The sequence below is a fragment of the Catharus ustulatus genome, chromosome 1 (genome assembly GCF_009819885.2).
Source record: "Catharus ustulatus isolate bCatUst1 chromosome 1, bCatUst1.pri.v2, whole genome shotgun sequence".
In the NCBI taxonomy this organism is placed as follows: Eukaryota; Metazoa; Chordata; class Aves; order Passeriformes; family Turdidae; genus Catharus; species Catharus ustulatus.
The window spans coordinates 113,479-139,645 of NC_046221.1; the positions used below are offsets into that span (position 1 = coordinate 113,479).

At 50.5% G+C, this 26,167-nt stretch overlaps 3 protein-coding genes across 4 annotated transcripts; 2 read left to right on the forward strand and 1 right to left on the reverse strand.

Annotated features, from left to right (window-relative positions):
- Positions 1-322: 322 nt before the first annotated feature.
- CHPF2 (chondroitin polymerizing factor 2) lies at positions 323-5,470 on the reverse strand. Of its 2 annotated transcripts, none has more exons than XM_033065624.2 (4): positions 4,979-5,470; positions 2,682-3,246; positions 2,076-2,258; positions 323-1,806 (listed from the first exon to the last, which is right to left on the reverse strand). In XM_033065624.2, the coding sequence occupies exons 1-4, from the start codon at positions 5,248-5,250 to the stop codon at positions 544-546; spliced, it is 2,283 nt and encodes a 760-aa protein (XP_032921515.1). In that variant the 5' UTR covers positions 5,251-5,470; the 3' UTR covers positions 323-543. The 2 variants fall into 2 exon arrangements, with proteins under 2 accessions (XP_032921515.1, XP_032921525.1); XM_033065634.2 differs by having other exon boundaries at positions 2,682-3,280; positions 4,979-5,061.
- Positions 5,471-5,676: 206 nt separating this feature from the next.
- On the forward strand, positions 5,677-16,024 carry ABCF2 (ATP binding cassette subfamily F member 2). Its single transcript, XM_033074908.1, has 15 exons — positions 5,677-5,743; positions 5,977-6,144; positions 8,331-8,543; positions 9,464-9,646; positions 9,953-10,124; positions 10,275-10,370; positions 11,414-11,516; positions 11,597-11,692; positions 11,794-11,913; positions 12,484-12,573; positions 12,791-12,901; positions 13,160-13,222; positions 13,660-13,788; positions 14,609-14,812; positions 15,427-16,024. The coding sequence occupies exons 2-15, from the start codon at positions 5,991-5,993 to the stop codon at positions 15,562-15,564; spliced, it is 1,872 nt and encodes a 623-aa protein (XP_032930799.1). The 5' UTR covers positions 5,677-5,743; positions 5,977-5,990; the 3' UTR covers positions 15,565-16,024.
- A 3,714-nt stretch (positions 16,025-19,738) lies between these two features.
- LOC116999626 (histone H2B, gonadal) lies at positions 19,739-21,945 on the forward strand. The gene is given in 5 exon segments (XM_033066519.1): positions 19,739-19,784; positions 19,787-19,857; positions 20,564-20,685; positions 20,687-20,771; positions 21,676-21,945. Coding segments are annotated over 5 exon segments (594 nt in total).
- Positions 21,946-26,167: the final 4,222 nt, after the last annotated feature.

Consider the following 26,167-nt stretch of genomic DNA (forward strand, 5'->3'; position numbering starts at 1 on the left):
CCTAGGACATTTAAACACCCTGCAGCTCTGGAAGAGCCAAAACCACAAAAGTGAAAGTCGTTGAATAGCTTTGTCCAGCTAAACCAGACAAGTTGTGTTTATGCCTCTTGAAAAAGTGGAATGCATAAACACAGGATGGTTCAGCAACAGCCCTGAGAGTAGCACAGTCAAGGTAACTTAGTCCAAGTACACAGCTCATACTCACTCTCTCCCTGCTCTGCTCAGCAGAATTACATAGCTTTAAGTAAGGTCCATTCTACAGCTTGTTTACCTCCCTCCTCCCAGGGGCTGCAAAGTTTACAAGTGACGACATTATTCTGCCTGGAAAGAAAATTAAATTTATTTTTAAAAAAACCCCAAAACAAACCAAATCCCCTCTTACTGAAATAGCCTCATTCCACAGCCAATGTGCCTCAGAGTGGGTCTGGGAAAAAGTCTTTCTCCTCCCTTAACCTTACATACCCTTCACCATGGCAAGGCTGGGAAGGGGATGGAAAGTGCCAAGTGTTAAGGTGCTGAGAAGCTCTTGATGTTTCTCATCTCTCAAGTGCTGTTGGCCTGTTCCTGCTCAAAGAGGGCCATGGCTAAATGTGAGCGGGATGCAAGTCCTTCCAAGTTACTGAGCACACAGCGGTGGTACAGCTCCTCACTGAGCCGGGGATTGCAGCTTCTCAGTGTATATTTCTGCACTAGTCCCGGCTCCACAGCCCTGAACAGGTGCAGGCCAGAGTAGTGGAGGAAGACATCAAATACCTCCATGCTCTCCAGCACCTCATCTCGGTCGAGGATATCGGCTGCGAGCTTGGTACGTGCTGTCATATAGTCAGAATTATAAAAGCAGGCCTCAGCAAAGGAATGTCTGTCAAAATGCCCATCTCTCAGGAAGTCAGTGTTGGAGGATGCTGTCTGCTCACCACGGTACACCAGCGTGGGGTTGAACTCCTGGAAATGCACAGGGAAAAAGACCTGCCAATTGCTGATGGTATTCATGCGGCAGCGGTTCAGAAACTCCATGTTGATTTCTGTCCAGACACTGGCCAAAAAAAACAGTGTGTCCACAGGGTGCTTCTTTGAGACTATATCCATGAGCTTCACTTGTGATGGCACCTCTGTTTTAACACTAATCCACGGGATTTTAACTTCTGCGTAGCGTTTCTCTAGCTCTCCTACCATGGCTTTGACTCCAGCAAAAACATCCACCTGACCAACTCTCTGGGCATCATAGGGATGGTAGATGAAAAGCAAAGTCAGCAAGGCATTATCATGTGTGTCCAGTGTGTTCATAGCAAACATATCCAGGAAGTTGGCTACAAAATCCAGGTCCTGCACTGTCAAGGGAAGCACCAATTGCACGCGTGTGGCCTCCGTAACATATGGCATGGGAATAATTTCCACCTTACTTAAGGGTCGTACCAAGCTCACTCGTTTGGCCAGAACATGACTGTGACCCTTCTGGGTGGCGGCCTCCAGGAGCAGGTCCAGTGTGTATTCCATGCCCCGTGTGGGGTCAAAGCGCCGGTAGCCATTCAGCAGCTGCCGCTTGCTGAAGCGGAGCAGGGGTTGATACAGACGGTTCAGCTGCTCAACCGCAGACTCAATGATTTCACTGACATCTGCCTTACTGGCTCCAGAGAGCTCACACTTTGGGGAGCCGTCAGGACAGGAGAAAAGGTGCTGTTCCGTGAAGTAGTCCCAGCTGATCACCTCAAAACGGGACTTTGGAAGGAATGGGGCGTTAATGCCCACAGGCCAGGTCACACCTGCCTCACCTGCAGGGGTCAGTGCTGTCAGGTTCCTGATCTGCATCTGTGCAAAGAGAGAGCACAAACTGATCGTCACTATGTTCTCAAAGAGGTCTAGGCCAGCTCAGGCCAGCTCCTCCCCAGCCCACCTCACCACTGACAACTGTACATGGGTAGTGTCACACCAAGTTTTGGGTAACACGGTATCAGAAGTGCTATAGCCTGGGTCTCACTGATGCCCACAAAGAGAAGCAATGATCTTCCTCCAGTGTGCTGAAAATGAAGGAAATCTGTTTGGTCAAGGCGTTTTTGCAGGTAACCCTCACCCCATACCTGGAGGTCCTGGATCTCCTGATAGACTCTGTCCAACTGGATCCTGCTGAACTGCTTGTGCAGCCGGTACATCAGGGTCATGTCAGAAACAGGGTGCACTGCAAGAGCTGCTTGGAACGCCTCTTCTTCCTCCTTCTCTGGTTCAGTATTCTTGGCCAGTTCGTAAGTGTGATAATGCTGGCCCTGAAGCAGACAAAAGCCAAAAAGACTGGCATGGAACTTGAGTTCACAGAGCAGCTTTTCCTCACCGCAGACACATCGGCTGCTCTTTCCATACTGACTGTAGTACCCAGAAAAAAGAAAGGATAAGTTGTCCCTCCCACCCTGCACTGCATTCCCCACTTGCTTCTCAGTACCAACATACCCTTTATACTGCCTTCAAAAACCTGTGAATCAGCCATGCTAGTAAGGCTGAAAATTAAATCTTGTGTGTGCTCTCTCCCTCAACATCCCAGCTGTGATTCTGGGCCCCCTCCCCCAGGACTGCCATAGCACAGAGCCCTCTGCAACTCACAAAAAAGCCACTTGGCTATGCAGTAGAGAACAAGTAAGATTCTGGGCTTTGTCAGGCTAAGCTAACACAAAACCAGAGCAGAGAGGTAGTACCTGAAGCTGGGAAACACAAGTGACGCCAAGGAAATCAATGATGCAACGACCCAGCCACTCATCTGGGCGCACACTGAGGATCTCATTGCGACAGCTGTCCAGGTGTGGGTGGAGCTTAAGCAAGAGACTACGGGACAGCAGGTAGCCAAAGCCCCCGTGACAGTAACGGGCCTGCTCATCTCCCCCGATAAATTCTTCTGCTCGCCCCAGGTACACATCTTGGTTAATACTCAGGTGTGTCACCAGAGCCTTGACCTGTTCAGCTTGGGCATAGGTGTCATCCTGCATGATGTAGAACCAGTCATAGTCAGAACCAAAATGCTGATGGATATAATTCATGGTCTCATACATGAGCCAAATGGGCCTCTCGTCACCATGGGCCACCAGCACCATGCCATGGGGCACCTTGGCACTGCGCAGCCCAGTGAAGTACAGCAGGCGTGGGAAGTGGTGGGCCACTGTCTTGTTCACTGCCACTGCCAACGTGTTCAGTGTGGCCTTGGAGGTCAGCACAGCCACAAACAGTCTCTCATGGAATCCCAATTCTGTCTGGATGTAGCGAGTTCTGTAAAGGAAGTACATACCTACATGACAAACAGCTGGACGAGAAAAAAAAAAAAATCAAAGAATTATGGTAACTTGGGATAAGTCTTTAACTGCGGGAATCTACCCAGGCTGAAAAAGCCTAGTCATAGAGCTTTAAGAGAAGACTCACTAGTAAAAATCCCATTTTGTAAAAAATATTTGCATCCTTCAAGGCAGCTACAATATCACATTATCTATCTGAGCTAGAAAACTGTGCTAGTGTCATTAAAATTAAAGTACCAAAGAGCAAACCACTTGGAACTTAGTACAAGGTGCAGCTTAGCAGGTATGCTCAATAAAAACACAGGAATGATTGTTGAGGAGTCTCCAGTGCTGGGGTGCAGCTGGGGCCCTGGGTGCTGCGAGATCACTGAAGCCCTAGGCCATGAGCCAGCAATGAGTGGTGGTCTTTGGCCTCACAAATAGCACAAAGCCCTGCAGGACCCAGTGATCAATGGGAAGACTGCAGACCAGAAGCCACCACTGGACCAAGAGGAATGTGAGGAAACATATGAAGAGAAACACAGACTGTGAGGGTACAAAAGTCCAGAAGTCCCTGTTCAGGGTCACTCTGCAGAGGCACTGCCCTGAGCTGTTATGATGTTGCTGCACCACAAGTGAAATACTGAGAGAAACCAAAGGGACTCTATGACAGGAAACCTGGGGCCAAGGAAACTTGTCTGGTAGTACGAGCACAGAGTGTGAAAAGGAGCTAAGCACGGCACCTGTTGGGTCACTCGAGCTGCAGCCTCAGTCTCTGCAGTGACAGCCTAGTGTGATGCCTGGAGTGACTCCCACATCATCAGGCATGAAAACTTCCTTAACACAAACACTACGACTAATTGATCAAAATTTTCCTAACAAGCAGACCAGTTAAAACAAGTTTTGAAAAATAATTAAACATGAGCAACAAAACAACCACAAAATCCCAGAATGGTTTGGGATGGAAAAGACCTTCAACATTATCTAGTTCCAACATCCTGCCACAGGCAGAGACATCTTCCACTAGACCAGGGTGCTCCAAGCCCTGCCCAACCCAGCTTTGGACATTTCCAGAAATGAGGCAGCCACAACTTCTCTGGGTAACCTCTGCCAGTGCTTTGTCAACCTCACATGAAATACTTTCTTCCTAATATCTAATCTAAACCTACTCCAGTTTGAAGTCATTCCCTCTTTTCCCATCACTCCATATCCTGGTTAAATAGTCTTTCTCCATCTTTCTTGGCTGCTCCCTTTCCAGTACTGTAAGGTTACAGCCAGATCACTGCAAAACTTCTTTTCTCTGGACTGAACAATGTAAAATCTCTCAGCCTTTCCTCCACCACTCTAATCATCCTGGTGGCTTCCTCTGGATCCACTTCAACAAGTTGATGTCCTTTTTATGTTGGGGATCCCAGGGCTGGATGCAGCATTGCAGGTGGGGGTCTCATCTGAGCGGGGCAGAATCACCCTCCCTGTACTGAGAAGAAATAGTCTCAGTCTTCTTGAGCAATTTTGCTGCTTTTTTCCCCCTCAGCTTAATTTCCTGAACATATGTCTTGCATCTCTTAAAGTAATATCTTGGAGGTTACATCGGTGCACCACGCTCTTACTACAGAAGCTATTTCAAACAGCAAATTACACCTTGAACGTGTTCGCTCACACTAAGATCCAGAACTTCCAACGAGAAGATTTTGCTTGAAGGAAATCCAGGCCAGAAAAAACATACTTACCTGAGCACTTTTTTGTAAGGCTTGTTGGGGTCTCTATAGTACGGCACAATCTGGGGCCTGAAGTCCTCGTGGCCCGGGCCCGGCCTTCCCTCCGCTGCCTCGGGCGGAGCCCCACGGGCGGGCGGCGCGGGCGGTCCCGGTGCCAGACAGCGTTCCTCAGCCGCACCGTGGCTCCAGGAGGCGCGCAGGAGGCTCAGGCTGCAGCCCAGGGACAGCCCGAGCAAGAGAGGCAGCGCGGGCCGCAGCGCGCTCAGGACCGCGCCCAGGCGCATCGCGGCAGCTACGGCCGGGCCGAGTTCACGGGGAAGCCAAAGGGCATGGCGGGCGCGGGGCGCGTGGGCGGCAGCGGTCCCGCGGGACGGCGGCCCCCGGCCTCTGTTACCCGCAGGAGGGTGACAGGACGGAGGACGACCCGAAGTTCCGGGACGGGGTCGCGGGGAGCGACAGCCGCACTCTGCCGCTGCCACCTCACCTGCCGCATCGCCCCGCGCGCTTCCGCTTCCGCTCCGCTCTCGATGGCGCTTGGCGGCCGCTCTGGCCAGCGCCGCCGGCGCCTCTATGGTACCTGCGGGGGCGGGGCCGGGGCCGGGCCGGCGCGTGGCATGCCGGGAGGCGCGGCGGCCGTGCGGACCGCGCTCCCAAGGCCGCGCGCCGCCCGGCGCCGGTGACGGTCCGCGCTGCCATTGGCCGGGGCGCCGAGGGGGCGGGGCGCGCGCACGCGGTCGCGGCGGGGCTGTTGCGACAGAAGGAAAGCGCGAGCGGCCGGTGCGGGCGGGCCCGGGGAGCCGAGAGCGGGGAGCAGCGGGGCAGGGCCGGGGTGGGCGGTGCGGCGCGGGCAGCCCAGCAGGCGGGCGGGAACCCGCGGCAGGAGCCGGCGGCGCCGTGTGCTCCGGCCCGGGGCGGACGGCCCACGGGGCCGCCGGGGCGGGGAACAGAGGCGGGGCGACCCGGGTCGGATCGGCGCGGCCTAACGGCGCCTGTCGCCCCCTCTGGCGTAGCTCCCACCCGCGTCATGCCCTCCGACCTGGCCAAGAAGAAGGCGGCCAAGAAGAAGGAGGCGGCCAAGGCCCGGCAGCGGCCGCGCCGGGTCCCGGACGAGAACGGTGATGCCGGCACGGAGCCGCAGGAAGTCCGGCCCCCGGAGGCCAACGGGACGGTGCTGCCAGGTGAGAGGGGGGCCGGTCCTGTGTCTGCCCCGCGTGTTGCAGGGCGGGGGGCCTGGCCAGAGCCGTTCCCGGCCGCACTGTTTGCGCTCGGCTGTGTCCCAGGGCGGGCGAGCCGCGACACTGATGTTCTGCTGAAACTCCCTGGGCATGGGTTGCGCGGAACCGGGCGGCTGCAGCAGCTGCCGTCGGGACCGCTCTGCCCTGAGGCAGCAGGGCACCTGGGCGCTCCGCGTGTGTGTGAAGGATGGCCCGGTGGCCCTCGCTTGAGGCATGGCAGTGTGAAGATGGAGCAGGGCTGATGGTGTTTTCCCCCCTCTCAGACAGACACATCTGCTACTTGATGCTCAGACCTCTTTGGGGTTTTTTGGGTTTTCGTTTAGTTTGGAGCTTTCTTTCTTCCTGCAGAAAAACACTGTTTGAATTAATTCTCTTCTTACTGCTATTTGCTCTGACTCTCTGCTCGCCTGTTTCTCTGAGACGTTCCTGGTTTGCAGAAACTAAGAGCCTGCCTCTAAAAGAGGATTTGTGCCTGTTAGAGAGGCTTTGCCACAAGGAACTGTTGGCCCTAAAGGAAATAGGGCAGGTAACGCTTACAAGAGGGAGTTTCTTTTTCGGCCTTCCTTTAGCTCACCTGGCAGCCCGCAAGGTTCTTCCAAGCTCAGCCCGCGGTGCGCTGTGCCGAGAGGCAGTGGGTGTGAGGCGCGGACCCCGGCGGGGCCGCTGCCGGCCGTGGGTGCCCAGCGCGGCTCGGAGCGCCGGGCGGGCGGGGGCTGCGGGAGGCCCCGGTGCGCTCCGAGCCGCCGGCGCGCGCGGGGGCAGCCTGGCCCGAGCCGGCCAATCGCCGGCCTCCGCCGGGCGGCATTTGCATAGCGCCTCCCTATTGGTGCAGCCCGGGGCGGTGGGCGGAGCCGCGGCGGGCTCCGGCCGGGGCCCGGGAAAAGGCTCCGCTTCCCGCGGGGGGACGGGCACGGAGCGAGCTCCGCCGGGAATGGGCACGGCCCTGGCGGAGCTCGGGAGCCTTTGGACAGCGCTCTCGGCCGCAGGGTGCGATGGTTGGGGTGTCTGTACAGGGCCGGGACTTCGACTCGATAATCCTTGTGGGTCCCTTCCGGCGTAGATCATGTGGTTCTACGTGGGTGGCTACCGGCATATTTCTTTTTGAGCTATTTATGCATCGAGGTAACACTCCCTTGCCCATTTTTGCTCACCTGCTTCATTCTTTGTCGTCACTGCTTAATGGCATTACCCAAAGGGATCCTGTATCAGTGCCAGTGGTGTTTTTTGCTCCTTGGCTAAGGTATTAGTAGTGATTTTGCTGAGAGTGATTTTGCCAGGAGTGCTGGATGCTGACAACCAAGGTGTCATTCTGCACTGTCACAATCTGGTCTGCCTGCCAAAGTCCTCAGTGCCACTGGCTGCTTCAAAGGGCAGCATCTCTCACTGAGGAATGAAATTGGCCTGTGTCAGAAGGTCAGCATGACAGGAAGGATGGTGGTGATTCTCTGGCACAGGTGGCTGAAGCTGTGGCTGCCCCACTCCTAGAAGTGGCCAAGGCTGGATGGGGCTTGGAGTAACCTGCTATAGTGGAAGCTGTCCCTGCCCATGGCAGTAGGTTTGGAATTAAATGCTCTAGAAGATGTAGCCCAAACCGTTTTAGGAATCTGTGATTCTATGATTTGCTTGTACTGTAGGAGGAAAAGAAGAGGGCAACATGCACATGGACATCACAGCTTCTAGAAAATTAGTAGGGACTCTTTCAATACTGCTCCTGTTTCTCTGTTCTCAGCTTTCCCTTCTTTTATTTTCTAGTCAATCTGTTTTCTGGCCAAGCCTTTTCTTAAGCTTGCAGGCAATACTTTGTACGCGCTGTTTCTAGTCTAGTCCTTCCTGCAGGGGTGTTAGTCCCATCACATTCAGAATACGGCTCACTGTTCTAGCTGCTCACTTAGTTCTGATGGTCCTGTTTTGTTTAGATGACATTCAGATATTTAGCTGGTGGAAGTTCCTACTAGACCATATATATTTTCCTGCTAAACTGAAAAGCTAAGTGTCATTGCATCTGAGTCTCCTAAACTCTTCTGTAGAAATGAGAGTTGTTTTTGTGGTCCTGGGCCTTTTAGTACAGGGGCTTAAGACTTCCCTTAGGTCTGTAAATCAGTAAAACTTCTGGTCTTCTCTACATATAGAGGTGGATGCTCTTACAAAGGAGCTGGAGGACTTTGAGTTAAAGAAAGCTGCTGCCCGAGCCGTGACAGGAGTGCTGGCCTCGCACCCCAACAGCACTGATGTGCATATCATCAACCTCTCACTGACCTTTCACGGCCAGGAGCTGCTGAGTGACACCAAACTGGAGCTGAACTCTGGGAGACGCTATGGCCTGATTGGACTCAATGGGATTGGTAAGCTGAGGGGAAGCAGCATGGCTCCCTGGAGCTCAGTAAAGGTGTCATGCTGCTGAGAAGCTGAGCAGGTGCAGGTGGGAAGTGCTGGGAACCAGAAGGAGGACTCTTAGACAGACATGGCAGGGACCTAGCAGTTTCTGTTCTTCCATATCTCCACCCAGGAATGGGAATTACTAAGATTGCTGATAGAAGTCTGAGATAGCATTCTAGATTTCAGCTGTGCTTTTGAATCTTTTTTCTGTGGAGAATTGGGTGAGATCTAGGATCTGTTAATCTGCCTGATTCCTGTTTGCCTGATTAGCTTAGTAGAGCCAGTAAACTCAGTGCTGATGGTGTTGATCAAAGAACGTGTACTGTTTGGAGGAGTAGAAGATGTGTGGTTTGGCCTGACTAGGAAAATAACTGTACAGTCCCTGGAGAAAATGTCGCTACATTGAGAGATGCAGAATATGGGTGTGATTGGAGAGGTGCTGGTAAGAGTGACCATTTGGTTTAAGTTTCAGGAAAACCCAGATTGTTTAGGGATGAATGCATTACTTTCCTCTATGTTAGAAGTCTTCACAGTCTGGGATCCTGATACCAGCTGTCAGACCTGGTTAGAAAGCAGAAAGTACACAGAGATAAAGTTCCTCAAATCTGGGTAAGGGATGAAGTGCAGTGGTTTCCAAGAAGCTTCTTCATTTCTTAGTCCTCTGCTTGGGGTGGTGAGCCTTAGCTAGAAGGGTGGCCTGTGCTATCAAGGCAGTGGGCTCTGCTGTGGTTCCAGTTCTTCTGGCTTCTTGGGAAAAAAATTCCCCAGGATTTTCTGAGGTTGGAAAGGGAAGGAGTCACACTGGCATCTGAGTGTATCTCATCTGTTTCACTGTGATGTTACATCTCACTGAGTCCAGCAATTAATTGTGTTTATCTGCACACAGGGAAATCCATGCTTCTGTCAGCTATTGGGAAGCGAGAGGTGCCCATCCCAGAGCACATTGACATCTATCACCTGACCCGAGAGATGCCTCCCAGTGACAAGACCCCTCTGCAGTGTGTGATGGAGGTGGATACAGAGAGGGCCATGCTGGAGCGAGAAGCGGAACGTTTAGCTCATGAAGACGGTACAGCTTCTCAGAGTCCCAGGGGACGTTTCCTCCATTCCTTCCCTACCAAAGAAAATTTGGGTTCCTTGGGGAAGTTCTCACATGTTGTGGTACTTGTTTCCCCCCAGCTGCTCTGTACTAATGGGGATGGATGACACTTCTTTGGATGAATTATTTCATGCAGCATTTGAAATCTCTCAGGCTTGGATATGGAGGGGGCTAGATAGGGGTAAAGCAGAGGGACTGTGAGGTTTCCCAGCTGTGCAGCAGTGCAGCTGAGAGCCCTTTGTAGGCAGAGGTGCTGACCAGCAGGCTCTCTTTCAGCGGAATGTGAGAAACTCTTGGAGTTATATGAACGCCTGGAGGAGCTGGATGCTGATAAGGCAGAAGCACGGGCCTCACGTATCCTTCATGGCTTGGGGTTCACACCAGCCATGCAGAGGAAGAAGCTGAAGGACTTTAGTGGTGGCTGGAGAATGAGGGTGGCGCTTGCCAGGTGAGTGGAATAGTGCCACCTGCCTCCCGTGAGAATGGCTGCCTGCTCATGGCTGCAGAGCCACAGACAGTTCTACAAACTCCGAGCAGAGCTGAGAGGCTTTGGGTTACCTACACTTACCCTGTGCTGTCATGTCCCCTGTCCTTACAGAGCACTCTTCATTCGGCCTTTCATGCTGCTGCTTGATGAACCCACGAACCACCTTGACCTGGATGCCTGTGTGTGGTTGGAGGAAGAGTTGAAAACGTAAGCATGGAGGAGTTTGCTACTTCTGTGGGTTGTGCTTTTTTGCTTGTCAGCATGTGAGCGTGAACATCTTGTCAGCATGTAAGCAAGTTCTGCAGGAGTAACTGTATAGTTCTTGTGGGTGCATGCATGACTGTGTTGCAGTACCAGTGACACCTGCTTGCTGCTGTGTGAGATTCTTTGATACAAGGGTAAAGAATTCAGTTCACTGCCTTGTCTCACTGGCAGTGAAGAAATGAGAAATTCTGGTTTGTACTCCCAGGTTAAAGGTACTTCCCTGAAAGCCAGGAGCAGGCCTTGGCAGCCTGTGTACCAGCATTGTGTACTGTACCAGTAGTGTGAGCTTTCCAGACCTGGCTCTCAGCTCATCCTCCTGCCCACCATTTCTCTGTTTTCACAAACTGTAGTATTTGTGTTGGTTTCCTCTTTTGCTAGTGTGTGAGGTGACTGGTTTTCATAACAAAGGTAAAATGTTAGGTATAAGGCAAAAAGCTTAGTAACAGTTAGGAAGCTCAGCTTATGGGATGTGCATTAAAAGAATTGTATTATGAGAAGGCTTTGCCTTTGCACAGGTTTTTCCATCAGCTTTGTCAACTTGAACCTTTTGCATCCTTGCTTCAGAAGTGAGGTGCTTTAGAAAAAAACTTTGAACCTCGTTTTGGAGGCCTAACCCCTCATTGTCCGGATTTGGAGCAGAGCCAGATGCAGTGTGTGTAACGGATGGGAGTCTGTACTGAGGGAAAAGTAAGCAGCAAAGGTTGAAAGGTGACGCCAGTGGAGTCAGCTGCATCACTGACACAAGTGACCTGCAAAAAAAGGCAGCCAGCTCTGGCCTTTTTGTTACAGCAGGCAAAGACTATGTAATGGTACAGAGTGCTTTACTACAGTGAAAACTGTTGGCAGGATTTACTCACTGCAGCTGGTTGTAGCTGCTTTACTGCCGATTTCCCAGAGCTCTCACATAAAGCCTTTGTCACCCTCAGAGCCACTGAACAGGATTTCTTTTCCTAACTTAGTTTCTAATGACTTACGTGGTGCCACAGGTTCAAGCGGATTCTTGTGCTGATATCCCACTCCCAGGACTTCCTGAATGGCGTCTGCACCAACATCATCCACATGCACAACCGCAAACTGAAGTACTACACGGTGAGTAAACAGAGCTCCATGTAACCAGCAGAAACCAGGGCTGTTCTCTCTGCACGTCTGATGTTCCATGCTCTTTCCAGGGAAATTATGATCAGTATGTAAAGACTCGCTTAGAACTAGAAGAAAATCAAATGAAGCGATTCCACTGGGAACAAGATCAGATTGCTCATATGAAGGTACCTGCCTAGCTGCATGAGCACCCTCCTACCCTTTTAATGGACACCCCTGCCCTTGTCAACCTTATCCCCATGGCTGCTGGCTAACTCTTTTTTTGCAGAATTACATTGCACGATTTGGCCATGGTAGTGCGAAGCTGGCCAGGCAAGCTCAGAGCAAGGAGAAGACCCTTCAAAAAATGATGGCTTCTGGCTTGACAGAGAGAGTTGTGAATGATAAGGTAGGATCAGACATGGGATTGCATCTAGAGATCTGTATTTGAAACATGGACTATGGGAGTAGAAGGGTCTTCAGCAGACAGTAGGAATGGCTGACAGAGCTGGTAGCAGGAACGAGACACCCTTCCTGATGCCAAGGATCCCTGTACTCAGCATGGAGTTATGCTGATCAGTGACAAGAGGAGGAGGAATTTCCTAGGAGAGGGAAGTGGAGTTGTCTTATCAATAAGGTTATTTTGCAGATAGAGAAATCAGAAGGGAGTGCCTAGGACTCATAGGAGATGGAAGAGGATGTTCAGTGCAGCTTTTACTTGTGTAAAGAGTACAAACTTGTAAAAAAAGTACAAACATTGGGTTAAAAGGGAAAGAAATAGGGATTTGTAAGCCAGCAGATGAGCTTGCAAGCAGCTCATTGGAATAAATCTGAGTGAGTTACAAGAGTGGCTCATAAAACGTTACAATCTGGTGCCTCCGTCTACAGCTGATGTTGGTAGTGAGGCATGGTTATAGTGGAATGACTGGGGTGTCCTGTATTTTGGGGTGTCTCACAGGTGGATATTCTGTGTTAACAGACTTTATCATTCTACTTTCCACCCTGTGGGAAAATCCCCCCTCCTGTCATTATGGTGCAGAATGTCAGCTTCAGATACACCAAGGATGGGGTGAGTATGGGAGTATGTATACAGAGATCACTTGTATTCCTGCCTTGTTTGGGAGTGGGAGACTTTTGGCTGAGCTTCCTGAGGGGCTGCAGCGTATGGCTAATGGAGCAAAGTCTTTGGCAGTGCTAATGCTGGGCCTGCTGGGGACACAGTGCAGCAGGGAGGTTCTGGAGAGTACTGAAAAGGCATGATGTTTCATGGTTTTTGTGGTTTGCAGCCATGGATCTATAATAACCTGGAGTTTGGGATTGACCTGGATACTCGTGTAGCTCTTGTTGGACCCAATGGAGCTGGAAAGTCAACACTGCTGAAGCTGCTCACGGGAGAGGTTTGTTCCACACATCTGCCCTGCTCTGGGCCTTTACTTTTGGGATAGTCTTCAACAAAGTGCACTTGTTTGCCAGAACACCCTGGTCCAGGCCTTAGAAGTCCTATGGTCTTGTTGAAACATAGGGCTTTTTCTTTCATATTACCTGTTCAGACTGCTCCCCCACTGTGCCAGTGTGGAGATGGCTGGATTCTGTATTTCTGGCGTACTGCAAGAGGAGAGATTTCCTGGTGAAATCATTTTATTTTCCCTTTCTAGCTGCTGCCCACAGATGGGATGATTCGCAAGCACTCGCATGTGAAGATCGGTAGATACCACCAGGTACTCCCTACAGCAGCTTCCAGGGACAGGGAATGCTGAAGAAAAAGCTGTCAGGAATGAGGAACCTTGCCCCTCTAGTTCTGCTGCCCTTCTTTGTCTGGAGATGGGGAAAGGAGCTGTTCCATGGAGTGGTCTCAGCTCATGCTCTTACCCTGCAAATAGGCTCGCTGTGGTCCTTCCTGTTCAGCCTCCCACCTGCTATGACCTGGTTGCCTTGTTTTGGGTGGTAGACACTACCTCCTATTCTGAAGCAGCACTCTATTCCTGAAACAGAAATTATTCCCTAATAGTTTGGCACAGAGGCTGTTCTGAGGGTGGGGTTACTGGCTCCCGTGTTCTGCCACTCATCTGGCACCAGAGGGGTGCAAGGGGATAGTGCTGAGGGCCATGGAGTGCTTGGCCTGCACAGCCTGAAGCTGACTTTTCTTCTCTGCCAGCACTTGCAAGAGCAGTTGGACTTAGACCTCTCGCCTCTAGAGTACATGCTGAAATGCTACCCAGAGATCAAGGAGAAAGAGGAGATGAGGAAAATCATTGGCAGATATGGTCTGACAGGGAAGCAGCAGGTGAGTATGAGCTGTTGAGGTTTGCTTTTTGTTTGTTAGGGGAGTAGAGGTTTTGTGTGTTCTGTTACTCTACTGATACCTGACAGTGTGATACAGTATGCAGCGTGGCACACCACAGCATCAAAATGCTTTTTCCCCTCTCTGCCTTTGAAATTGGAGAAAAAAAAATCTCATGGTTCATGGGAACTTTCTTTGGATCGCAGCAATGTGTGGGTTGGAAGGGGTGACCCCCTCAGACTCTGGGTGAAAAGAAAGCAAGTTCTGGTATGGTCCTAGACCTGAGCATGTTTTAATTATAATTTGAACTGTCTTGCTTCTCTCTTATTTCTGGGATGAATAGCAGGCAGAAGTGGTAGAAAATTCTCAACTGTTTGTAGGGTCCACTTGGTTCAGACAAGAGAGTGGGCTCACTTATGGTGCTCTAAGTCCAGGCATGATGTGCTCCTGTACATGACATGTCCTGTGTATGACAGTTGTCCACATGGCTGCAGTTCAGTGTTGATTTTTATGTTGGTTTTGCCCATTTGTCGCTGCAGAAGTTTAGTTTGATTGTTGTGTCAGTGAATACCAGTCAGACCAGTCAACTGTCCTTAAACACCTTTGGCACAAGCTGGGCTTTGCTGTGTACAGTCCTTCAGAAGCCCTGGAATTCCTTTCTTTCCTGGCTGGGAGAAGGTTAGTGTAGGTATAAGGCTGATTGAACATTTGTCTTCTTGTGTCATGGAGCTGTTGGGAGCCCAAGGTGAGACTCAAGTGGTTTGGTCAGGGTGGCAGGCTGTCAGGTCACTGCAGAGCTGCAAGCCATGTGTGTGTTGGGCAGGTGAGCCCCATCAGGAACCTCTCTGATGGGCAGAAGTGCCGTGTGTGCTTTGCCTGGCTGGCCTGGCAGAACCCTCACATGCTCTTCCTGGATGAGCCCACCAACCACCTGGACATAGAAACCATAGATGCACTGGCAGATGCTATCAATGAGTTTGAGGGAGGAATGATGCTTGTCAGCCATGACTTCAGACTCATCCAACAGGTAAGGACAGCTCTGAGTTTTGTCAGACCTTTCTAACATTTTGGTAATTAAAACAAGGTGTTTTCAACTGACTGGCTCTTACACATCCCAAAAGATGGGTGAGTGGAAAAAACCAATCATTATTCTCTTACTGCGTTCGTGTTAAACAGTGAGCTAGCCCAGGATAACATCAAGTACTTAAAACAAAAGCCCCCACAAGTGTCAAGTGCTGATCTATCAACTATAGCTTTGGCTGCAAGTTCAGGTATGATTTTATTTTTTCACTGTGATAGATCCAAGTAGTTCAGGTCACGATCTACATTTGTTTCAATTACCAATTTAGCAAGAAAGGCTTTTCATCTTAGTCCATGAACAAAATAAAAAATATGGACAGGCCTAGGATTTTAATTTCTAAAATCTTGTCTAAATTATGCAGAAAGCACCGGGGATGCTATTTCCCTGTAGATACTTTTCTTTGGTAGTCTAAATGTGAAAGTTATCAAACCTTCCTTGACAGATTTCTGACAGTAGTTTTTAGTTAACTTTACAGTTTTGGTAAGATTATAAAATTCTGTGCTGCAAACCTCTCCTCCTCCCCCTCTGCCTCCTCTTCCTCCTCGTGTGTTTGCTCTCAGGTCGCACAGGAGATCTGGGTCTGTGAGAAGCAGACAATCACCAAGTGGCAGGGGGACATCCTGGCCTACAAGGAGCATCTCAAGTCGAAGCTGGTGGATGAGGACCCACAGCTCACCAAACGGACCCACAACGTGTGAGCTGAGGAGCCCCAGGCCGTGTCCTTGTGGGGCTGGCGGTGGCCACAGCTCGCCTGCACGGCAGGAGCAGAGCTGCTGCTCCCTGCCCCTGTGTTCTAGGATTGCTGCAATACTGCTTCCCCTCCACTTGCCTTGCACCTCTATGTCTGGACAGAGCTGTTCTCTCCTAATCTGGCTGCATTTGGGCAATTGTTTCCTTATTTAGACTATGTCCCATCTGAGCCAGGCGCCTTGGAATCTGTTGCTTGGGGTCACAGCAGTGGCCGTCGGGGTGTCCAAGCTACAGTGATACACAAGTGGAGACCCCAGCCCAGCTTCTCCTGCCTTTTCCTTCCCAGTTTCTGCTTCAGTTTAGATACTTCAGACTCCTCTGGCCTTGGTTTGTTTTTAACTATTATTTAACAGTGTAATTAACAGATCTGCCCGAGAATTCATGAGTCAATAAAGAGAGAAAAAACAATCTTGTCTTGTTTTGTGAGCCATGGTAGTTTGTGTTGAGTCAGGGATGAGTCAGCAAGTGCTGAGCTTTGAGTGAGATGAGCCCTTCCAGCTAAATGTTCAGTTTCTCAGTACAACCAAAGCTGTGGCCAGAACTTGGGAGCTGTGGTGAGTAGTGAGCTGTGGGAGCAGTGTCCTCACACTTGGGGCACCTCTGCTCAGCCAGACTAACGCTGCACTTCACTGAGTCACAGAACAAGCCACAGATGCTGCTGTTGTGGACAGTGACAGACACAACCTCAAAGTGTTGTGAAGATCAGTGTTAGAGACAGAACAGGGGTCTATGGAACCACCAGCATGTGTTCTCACCAACACCGTGGCTCAAGGTTTGCGTTTTGCTTCACCTTGAATTTTCTAATAATGAGATTCAATGTAGCCATTTCTGACTATGGATTAGTTCCCTGTTCTTTGCAGGTTTAACTAAAGGCTAATCTACTGAACTTTACTTTTCTTTTTGTTCTCAGTAACAGAGTTTTGGGGAAACTTGATGTTCAAACCTCACCCTGAGCCACAGGAGCTTGAATAAAACACATTTTTAATTTATTGAAAGAAAGGGTACTAAAGAGAAAGGTAGGTAGCAAACTGAACTTCATAGCCTTTTTTGACCATGAGTTTTAGTTGCTTCTGACACGTGAGAGGGGCAGTGCTGGTCATGGGAAAGGTTCATGTAGCCAGCACACAAGTGACTGGGTGAATGGAAGGACAGGACAAACAAAGGAGTTGTGCTCCCATGCAGTGCATTCTTTGGTGCCAACTGACTTTGACTTTTTGAGTAGGATATTTCCTTATTTTTCTTTCTCAAAGGGCCAATCCAAGTTGTGACTGCTGCTGTGGAAGCACTGAGTGTCATCCATAGGATAAATGTCAATGCGAGCTGCTTCCAGTAGATAAAATAGGACCTTCAGGTTTTTCACCAGTTCTAGCAATGATCTGAGAGGAGAAAAATAATATGTATTCTGAGAAAATAATGCAAATAAGTGTAAGTGCTTCCAAGTTCTGCAGAAAGATCTAGATGGCAGTAAATGTGACTTGGATGAATAGCTCACAGTGGAGGACTTGGAAGCTAGCAGGTAGAGCAAGGGAGTGAAAACTCTCAGGGAAGTGGTTACTCAGAAGACTGATGTGTCACAAGTTAAACAATTAGACTGTTGCATGTCTGTTTATGTACATCCCTTTGTTCTGCTCTCTAGGCTGTAGGAAGTGGTGAGTTGGAAAAGGTTGTGAATCGGCTCTGAAATAGTGAGGTCAAAGAGTCCTGACTGAAGTCAGAGCTGTTTGTCCTTGCTTTTCCTTACCAAAGATTTGGCAACAATTCGTTTCATTACATTTCAGATCCGGGGATAATAAATGCAGGATACAAGCTTTCACTGAGTTCTTTGGGAATGACAAATCCTGGGACTGGCCCGGGGACACTGGCATGACAGCCAGCATGATGGGCAGTAGTTGGAGCATTGCTGTAGCTGATGGAACCAAGAAGAGCACTGTTACTTGTCTGCTGCTGCAGAGAGAGGAGCTCCTCAGATGCAGACAGGTCTCTCGTGTATAGACAAGGGTTGCAGATACATGTTTAAAGCAAAAGCAGCTGTAGCTGCACTAAGGCTCACGGTAGGCCAAGACTTGTAAAACGGAATATATAAATGTGCTTTATCAGCCTTGATTTAACCTCAATTTGTTCTGTGGTGACAGTTTGTTGGGCTGTCCTGAAGCAGCTGTGGCCATCAGATATTCTGGAGAACTGATCTCAGAGAGATCAGCCACGACCTGGAGCAGTGCCACTTCAAGCTGTTTCAGCTGAGAATTTTTTGGTTTTGCAGAAAAGTAAAACTATCGATAAATTACAATAATTGCTCCTTAGTTGCTAGGATGGTCATTTCTGTAAAGGAAGTGACCTGGTGCCTGCAGTCACACTTGCCTGTTATCCAAAAGAAGGGTTGGCTCTAACAGCCACAGCCAGAAGTGGCAGGTGCAGGCTCCTGGATTCCCCTGTGAGTGTGCTGCAAGCAGATCCACACACCACAGCACCAGCAGGATGAGTCAGGCCCAGAACACAGCAGCGTGTGCAGCCTCCAGCACATGCGGTCCAGGGAAGCAGATGGCAATTCTCCAAACCTGAGAGTTCAAAGCTGGCTGCACTGCTCAGTGGATAAGCCTCCATCCTTGGTGTGTAAAGGCTCCCAGTGTCTAATGCTGAGTGTCCAATTGCTGCTCCTCCACCGGTGGGCTCCCTTCCAACTAAATGTTCTTTTAGCAGAGAGCTGTGTGTTTATCGCTGTGTAACACTGTGTACTGCAAACAGGGTGGCAGCTGGGGAGGGACACAACAGCCCCCAGCTCCTTCAGCACAGGAGTCCCTCCCTGTGTGCTGTGACCTGAGACCAAGGTAACACAGCTCCCATTACAGGGAGGGTGTTGGAATGTCCCTCAGAGTGCGGAGCCCTGTACTGCTCCTTGACAGCGCACGGCCCCTTACGAAGCACAGGAGGTGACGTCCCCTGCTCCTCACTCCCAATATTAGTCACGCCTGTTTCGAGAGGATCCCACTACCACATACCTTCACAAGCCCATTCTCCTTCACAAAGGCACTGACATGACCATTCCAGCCTGTACTGCCCGATCACTAATGTTTCTGTTTCTGGGAGCAGGAACCTCGCTGTGGCACTGAACCCCCTTGCCACAGTTATCTGCACGAGGGGAGGGTGATCAGCTACCTCCCCATGAGGACAAGCTGACAATCAAACAATGCAGTGAAACACTGACTGATGAGTAGGCCTTCCAAGCTCACTCTTGGGAAGATGTCATTTGCTCAGGATGTGCCAGTATGGTGTGTGTACCTGAGCAGGAGACTCCACCCGGCAGCACAGACGCCGGTGTGCTCCCCCACGAAAGAAGGGTACTAACATCACCCTTTTATGAAATGGCTGTAGTGGTCCCTGATGAAAGGCTTCCTTGTCTCTCCAAAGCACAGAAAACTCTGTTTTGCTCATTTTTCTGCTGTGTTGCTGCATGCTTTTCCTGGCTAAGCCTAAATCCTGTGTCACATTTACCCTCATTAGTGTAATCACTGGTTTCCAAGACAGATCAATTTCATACTTGAGGTGTCAGCCCTCCATTGCCCCCCTCCTGACATTCCAGGCTCTGTTGTGTGCAGCAGGTGGGATCCCAAGAGCAGGCTAGGTAGCAGGGGAAATTTGGCTGGTAGGTATTTACAGTGCCATCATTTCATCTCTGGACCAATGCTTCCTGCAGTTACTGGGTTTCCCCTGATGGCATAACCTGTTCCAAACACAAACGTGATTCCATTTCATTCTGGAGTACCTTGAGTACTCCAGTTCACAGCCTTGCACCCAAGCAAGATCCCTCCTTTCACCAAACCCCTTTTGGACCTGGGAATGGCTCTTGTCTGGTAATTCTGTCCCCTGTAAATCAGATGTTTCTGCTCTTGCTCCTCTTTGCCTTGGTTACACTCAAACTTCTCAGGTCTGAAAGTTTAGTGGAATCCGTCACTTCCAAGCTCCTCTCAGGGAAGCTGCTTTTCATTTAGTGCAAAGTGGAATTATCAGCCACAGATTCTCCTTGTCCTGCTCCTTGGGGGCTGCAACTGAGGCAGGTTAGGTTCTGCTGCCTGTGCTATATAACCACCCCCACAGCACTTTCTGGTTGTTCTGTTGGGGGTTAAGATGAGCTCAGAAACTCTGAAGGAGCATGGTCATGCTGCTGCTTCTGGGGGAAAAAATCTAAGAGGAAGCCTAAGAGAAAGGAAGTGTTTTCAGTCTACATTTACAAAGTACTGAAGCAGGTGAGTCAATGTTTATTTTCTGCTAGAGATGGCTTTGTACATAAAGTGACTTCTGCCTGTTATGTTCACATGTGAAGAACATTAACTCATTCTGTACATTAACACCATAAAGAAAGAAAAATCTGGGTTTCTAGGGAGCTGGGGAAAGAAAAAAAGGTGTAAGTGCAGGTACAGGAGAGCCCCAGCTGAAGCTTAGAAGTTGAGGGGGTGGATTCTAGGGCTAGTAGAGATGGATGTAGAGCAGAAAGTATTTCCTAGAGGGGATGAGCTCTGGTGCTTAGCTCTGCCTGAAGAGGTAATTTCATGGAAGTAGAAACAGCTGCTTCTGGCCCTGTGAGTAGGTGTCTGGTGATTTTTGATGAGCAGATAAGAGCATTTTTGGAAGTGGCCGTGAGTTTTCTAGGCCACAGTTGTCAGCATGAGCCTGTAGATAGGACTTGGAGACTGCAGTATTTCTACCCCTCACAGCCATGTTTTTCGTGGGGATTATAAGGAGGCTTCTGCTAGTGCAATCACAAATCTCCTGCAGCATTATGGGACCCTTTCCTGCACTTAAAGTGACTTGAAACCCTTAGGGTGGCAGCTACAGGTCTTTTTGGAGTTAGGGTGCTGCAGGTGCCCTGTTGGGATGGGGAATGGGGCTCCACTCCTTCCAGGGTGATGGGTGTGTGAGATTGAGACTGAGGTGTTTTCTACCTTCTGGCAGGTGCACCCCAACCTGGCCATCTCCTCCAAGGCCATGAGCATCGTGAACTCGGCTGTCAGTGACACGTTGGAGCGCCTGGCCTCACAGGCAGTGCAGCCACTGGCCACCATCGGCAGCCGTGTGGCTCCTGCTGCCTGCAGAGCTGGCCAAGCACGCCGTGTCCGAGGGCACCAGAGCCCTCACCAAGTACACCAGCAGCAAGCAGCCAGTGAAACCAGCCCACACCCAGCTGCTTCTCCTGCAGGAGCTGCTATTCGGTCTTCCTCAGCTGAAAAAGCAAAACCTCATAAATAAAATAATAACAGCTGCAAATAAAAAATACATAGAATGCAGATCATATCTTTAATCTTTGCATCACAAATTGTGAGGCACTTTAAACTGTGGACACAGGGATTGCTTGGCAGGGCTGGAAGAATAGCTGCTGTTTGAAAACAACCACATGCAACTAGGAGCAGGGACCACAGGGTGTCCCTGGGGAAAGCTGGGGTTGTGATGGGAAGCAGAGTGGATTCTCTGCAGTTCTCCTAACCCCTTACTGTGGCTTTCAGATTCCTGACTGCTAAAAACTTTTGCTGCCTTTGACTTTCCTGCTGTTTTTCAACTGCTTCCTAACTGTGGTGGGTCTTTCTGCCTGCCCAGGTTATCAGTTTATTCTGGTCAGAGTGGATGCTAAATCTCCCTGGGTTAATAGGATGTAGTTAGCGGTGGGTAAAGAGTTTTTCTAATGTTTATAAACTATTTTCAAAGTTGTTGTTCTTTGTTTGGTGTTTTTTACCTCTGGTGGGCTGTGGGAATGAGAGTTTTTCCTTGTTAGCTGTTTTTGTTGTTCCTGTTGTTTGGTTTGAATTTTGTTGTTTTTGTTTGTTTTTCTTCTGGTGAAAACATCCTTCTTTTCTGGAAGAGGCAGAACCAAAGCAAAATGAGCTTCACTGACAGGAAAAACGAACTGTTTTCTTTCTTGACATGTGGCCATCATCTCTTCTTGCTTCCAGCGTCTTTAAAGACACCTTTATCTTGTAGGGCTCTAAACTGGGCTGGGACTGGGTATCCTGTGTTCTGCCTTGGACCATCATGTTAACGACTGGCCCTCACTGCCTTTCCTTGTATCCCAGGTATTTCTTACCGGAGGGGTCCGGAGGGAGCCCGAGCACGTTCTGTCTGTCCGCAGGGCTGAGCGCGGTGTCCGGAGCCAGCGGCCGCGTCCTGGCTACAGCAGGCGTGGGGAGATCCTCATCTTCGCTTGCTTAAATTTCATCGGCTGCTCGTTTGTATCTGGCGAAGTTTCCCTGATGTATCAAAAGTTTATTACTTGTCTGCCTGATGTATCACGTACAAGTTCTTCAAATGACCGGCAAAGAGGGTGCCTCATCTTCTTAAAATAAAGCAGTTTCTGTTCGTTATTGGAAGCAGTTCAAAGCTTTAACTTACAAACCTTTCGTTTGAGGAGGCAGTGGAGGAACATTCCTTATTTTGACTCGTTCGCTGTAGCTCGCTCCCCTCCCCAGCTGCTCTCCCGGCTGTGCAGCCGCGCTCTCGCAGGGATGGGGATGCTGAGCAGCAGCCTGGAGCTGCAGTTCTCCTCCTGCCCTGGAGATGGGTGTCTCTGACTACCTGATCCCAGACCCGTTTCTGCTCTCCTGGCGGTACCTGGCTGGCTGTGTGGAGAAGCTGCTGCTCTATGCTGGAGTGACAGGCTGTGTCCCGGAGATGCCGGGTGAGCCCCAGAGGAGTCAGGGTTTAAAGGTGCTTCCTTCTCCAGTACTCCACTTTTGCATCCTGCTTCGTTTCACACTCTCCTTTTCTCCCCCACCAAAGACTTGAAGAATGGAGCTGTAGATTGGCCTCACGCTCCCCTTACTCCAGGCTCTCTTCCACTGTGTCTTGGGGCAGCTTTGCTCCATGTGAGCCTGCCTTTGTCTGGGTGTGCCTGTGTCTTTGCGAGTCTCGCAGCAAGTTTTTAGTGCTGCAGCACTGCATCGCTGTCATGTTGCATGTGCCTGGCCGCACGTCTATATCCTGACTAAGCTCTGCATGTCTATGAGCTAGAAACAATTACTTTTTTTGGTCCTTTCTTTGACTTCTCAAAAAGAGCACTGTAGTCCTGAATGAGCATTCACAAAAACATCACCAGTGCCTATGCCCTGTTTTCCTTTCTGTAAGAGCAATGGCTTGAGAGCGTGTGCTCTTTCTCTCACACAGAGGAGGACCAGAAGGCAGAGCATCCCTGAGGTCTGTTCTGAGGGGAGGGAGCTTTTTGGGCGGTGGAAGCTGGCAGCAGTGTGCAGACCTGTGTGTATTCCTCTTGCCACGTTGTGTCCCTTGGCAGCCGTGTTGCCAGGTGGCTGCTCCGGTGCCTCATTAGACACTGCTCCAAACAGCAGAGGCAGGAGCAGTTCAGCACACGGAGGGAAATGAGCTGGTGATGGATAGCCCTGGTGATGCCAAAGCTGTTAAAATATGAACCTCTGATGTACAGCCGGGGTTCCAGCAATGGGCTCTCATCCTCTCTGTGCTCCACTGCCAGTGTGCTGGGATGGTGCTGCTCTGTGTCACTTCCCTTCTCTGTTTACTCTGAGGCTGGCTGTTGTCCCTGAGCGCTGGCAGCTCGTGGTGGCCTTAGAATCCCTGCATGGAGGAAAGGAGAGGGGTGATGATCAAAGGTCAGGCAGGCAGGCCCCCATCAGCAGGTGCACTGCTGTCTGAACCTCTGCCACCCCTGTTGCTGCCAGTGCTGTATTGGGACCGAGCACCCACAGCATTCTTGGAGCTTGTTCTCCCCAGCAAGAGTTGCTACAAATAGTTTCTTTCCTTGGGTTTTTCTCTATTTTCATGCTCTGTTTGCTCTGGATTCTTGGATGTAACCAACAATAATGCTTCTTTCTTCATCTTCCCTACTCGGGATTGTGCCTGGGGGTGTGGGAGTTATTTAGACCAAGTGAAAAAAAGTCTTACATATTGTAACTGTAACTTCCAGGGCCGTATAAAGGGGGTCAGGTGGCATCCTTGTTCTCATCCTTGTCCTCCCCCTGTGTACCCTGATGCCAAACTGGGCAGAGACAGAAAGACCTGGTGTCTGGTGAGGTGCTCCCTGCCGTGGAGCCCTGGGGGCTGACTCACAGTGCCCCTGTGCCTGGAAGCTGCTCCGGAGGTCACTGGGGTGGGGACAAAAGGCATGTCCTCACATCAGCAATGTGCTGGGCTCAAGACCGGTACTGGTGGTGCCCTCCTTGGCCTCCAAGGAAGAGGAGCAGGATGCTTCCATGTGGCCCCATGCAGGGTGTGGGGCTGGAGAGGAGGATGACATGGGCAGAGTGGCCCCATGAGGAATGGCTGCTGCAGGCCACACGCCGTTTTCCCATTAGTGAGTGTTTAGTTCAGCGTTTTAAATAATTGTGTCCTCGGAATGATATTTAAAATCCATTTGGGAGGCAATGAGGCGGGAAAGTGCTTGTGCCATTGTGATGACGCTGCGCAGGCCGTGCCACACATGCATATTACAAACTCGTTACAGGCTCGTTTCCACGCACGCTGCTCCCTCCCCACACAACCTCGTTCTGAGGTTCTGAGTGCATCTCCCCCACCGTGGCTGCAGGGCTTGGCCCTATGGAGACATTTATTTGACAAGATAGACATGGTATCCTCTGGGGTGAGAGATAAGGCATGACCAAGTCATGGCAGTTGGGTGCTGTCCATGGGAATAGAGGTGTGTGGGGCATGCCAGGTGATGGAACTGCTGTTCAGGTGTCCTGGCCTTTACCTGAGGTCACTTTCTCACCAGCCCTTGGACTTGTGTCACTGCAGGTTCCTCACCCTGAAGTCCCAGGGCTTTCAGCTGCTGTGCTCTGGGCACTCTTAGAGGGGTTGTGTCAGCTATCCTAGGCTGGCTGTGAAGCTGAGGACAAGCCTGTGCTCCTGAATGTCCGTGGGAGATGCATGAGCTGGAGGGACCAGGTGTGAGGGAGCTGATGGAGCAGCAGCAGCATTAGCAGTGCTTCTGTGGGTGCTGGTTATTGGCTGGCTCGGAGAGTGGCCTTGCTGTTCTTTCTGTTCCTCTCTGACTGCTGTGTGGGCACCCTCTGCTGTCCCCTTAAGCCATGCAAGATAGAAATCCTATACGGGAGGACAAGGCAGTATTCAGTCCTTATCCTCTTCCTGATCATGTTCAGGCCCTCCTAGCCAGGGTCCCAGCTGTGGCTTTTCTCAGTTCTGCCTTGTGACCAAACATTAGTGGGGTGAGGACAAAAGCCCCAGGTGTACTAAAGGACATGTTGGACTCTGACATTTCTGTCTTTTGCTCCATGACCCAGCTGGCTGCTCTTCTGGATAGGAAACGGATCACTCTGACATCCTTTTCTCTGCCTGCACCTGAGGGCTCTCAGTGCCCTCCATGTCCCTGTGGACTTTCCTACTCGACACCTGTGGATGCTGGGCTTGGAGATACTGCAGGTGACTGCTCGTGTTTTGTGGGTTTGGGGTAGTTTTTTAATTTTTTTTTTTTAATTTTCCTTGTGGGTTTTTTGTTTGTAGTTTTGGGTTGGTTGGTTTGCTTGAAGTAGTTTGAGGGATTTTTTTGTTTTTACCCATGAGAATGGGAGAAAATATCCAGAGTAGCTGGTGCAGTCAGGAATGTGCAGAGCCGGTCTGGGAAATGTTGAGTGTGAAGACTGTGCCTGCCCTCAGCCAGCATGCAGGGGGTTATGGGGTCGGGGACACATGTAGTCAGGGTGCTCCTCCCAGGGGCCTTTCCTGGATGGCCTTGGGAGCATGAATAATGCTGAGTGGGAGGGGTTAGTTTGGGATTTTATTCCTAAACCCACACCTGAGGGAGAATGACAGTGTTGGTTCCAGTGGTAGGAACAGCATGAGTGGTAAAGATAGGTTGGAGAAGAACTAAGAGTTCTTAGTTTCACCTTTTCCTCGTCTCTTAGGGAATCCAGACTTCCTGCACTCAAAGTTCCCCAGTTGATGCTGTTGCTCTGAGCCCCTCACCTGGCTGGAGGAGACTCTGTGAAGTTTGGATGTGGATTCCACAGTGGAGCTGGAGATGCAGCCACTGCATCCTTCAGGAGAGCAAGGTGCTCCCAGCCCGACACCAGTGGGATGCTGCAGGTGCTCACTGGCACAGAGCGTCTGTGCAGTGGCAATGGGAATGTTTGGCATGATCCCAGTCCTGGGGCTGGTTCATGACCCTCTTCAGCTTCAAGGTTCTTATGTAACTGTTTTCTTTGCTCTGGAAACAGCTGCCAAAAGGAACACAAGCAAAGTCTGGCTCCCTGTTTGATCAGCACCTCCAGCCACACCGCAAAGAACTTGATCACAGTTTGGGACCACTCTGACAGGATAATGAGTATTGTACAAGCTGCTTTTCTCAGGGCTCAGGCTCACCTCTTTGCCCTTCTGCGTCCTGCTCATCCCTGTGGGCAGCCAGCCTTGCTGTCCTGGGGAAGGGTTGATCCCAGAGCAGTGTGTGGTACTCGTGAGGGTCTTTTGGTCCCTGTGGAGCTGCCTGTGAGGACGAGCCCTGTCTGCAGTCCTTTATGACTTCTGTCACCAAGTCTGACCCAGGGCTTTGCCAAGCCCCCCTCACCCACCCACCTCCCTGCC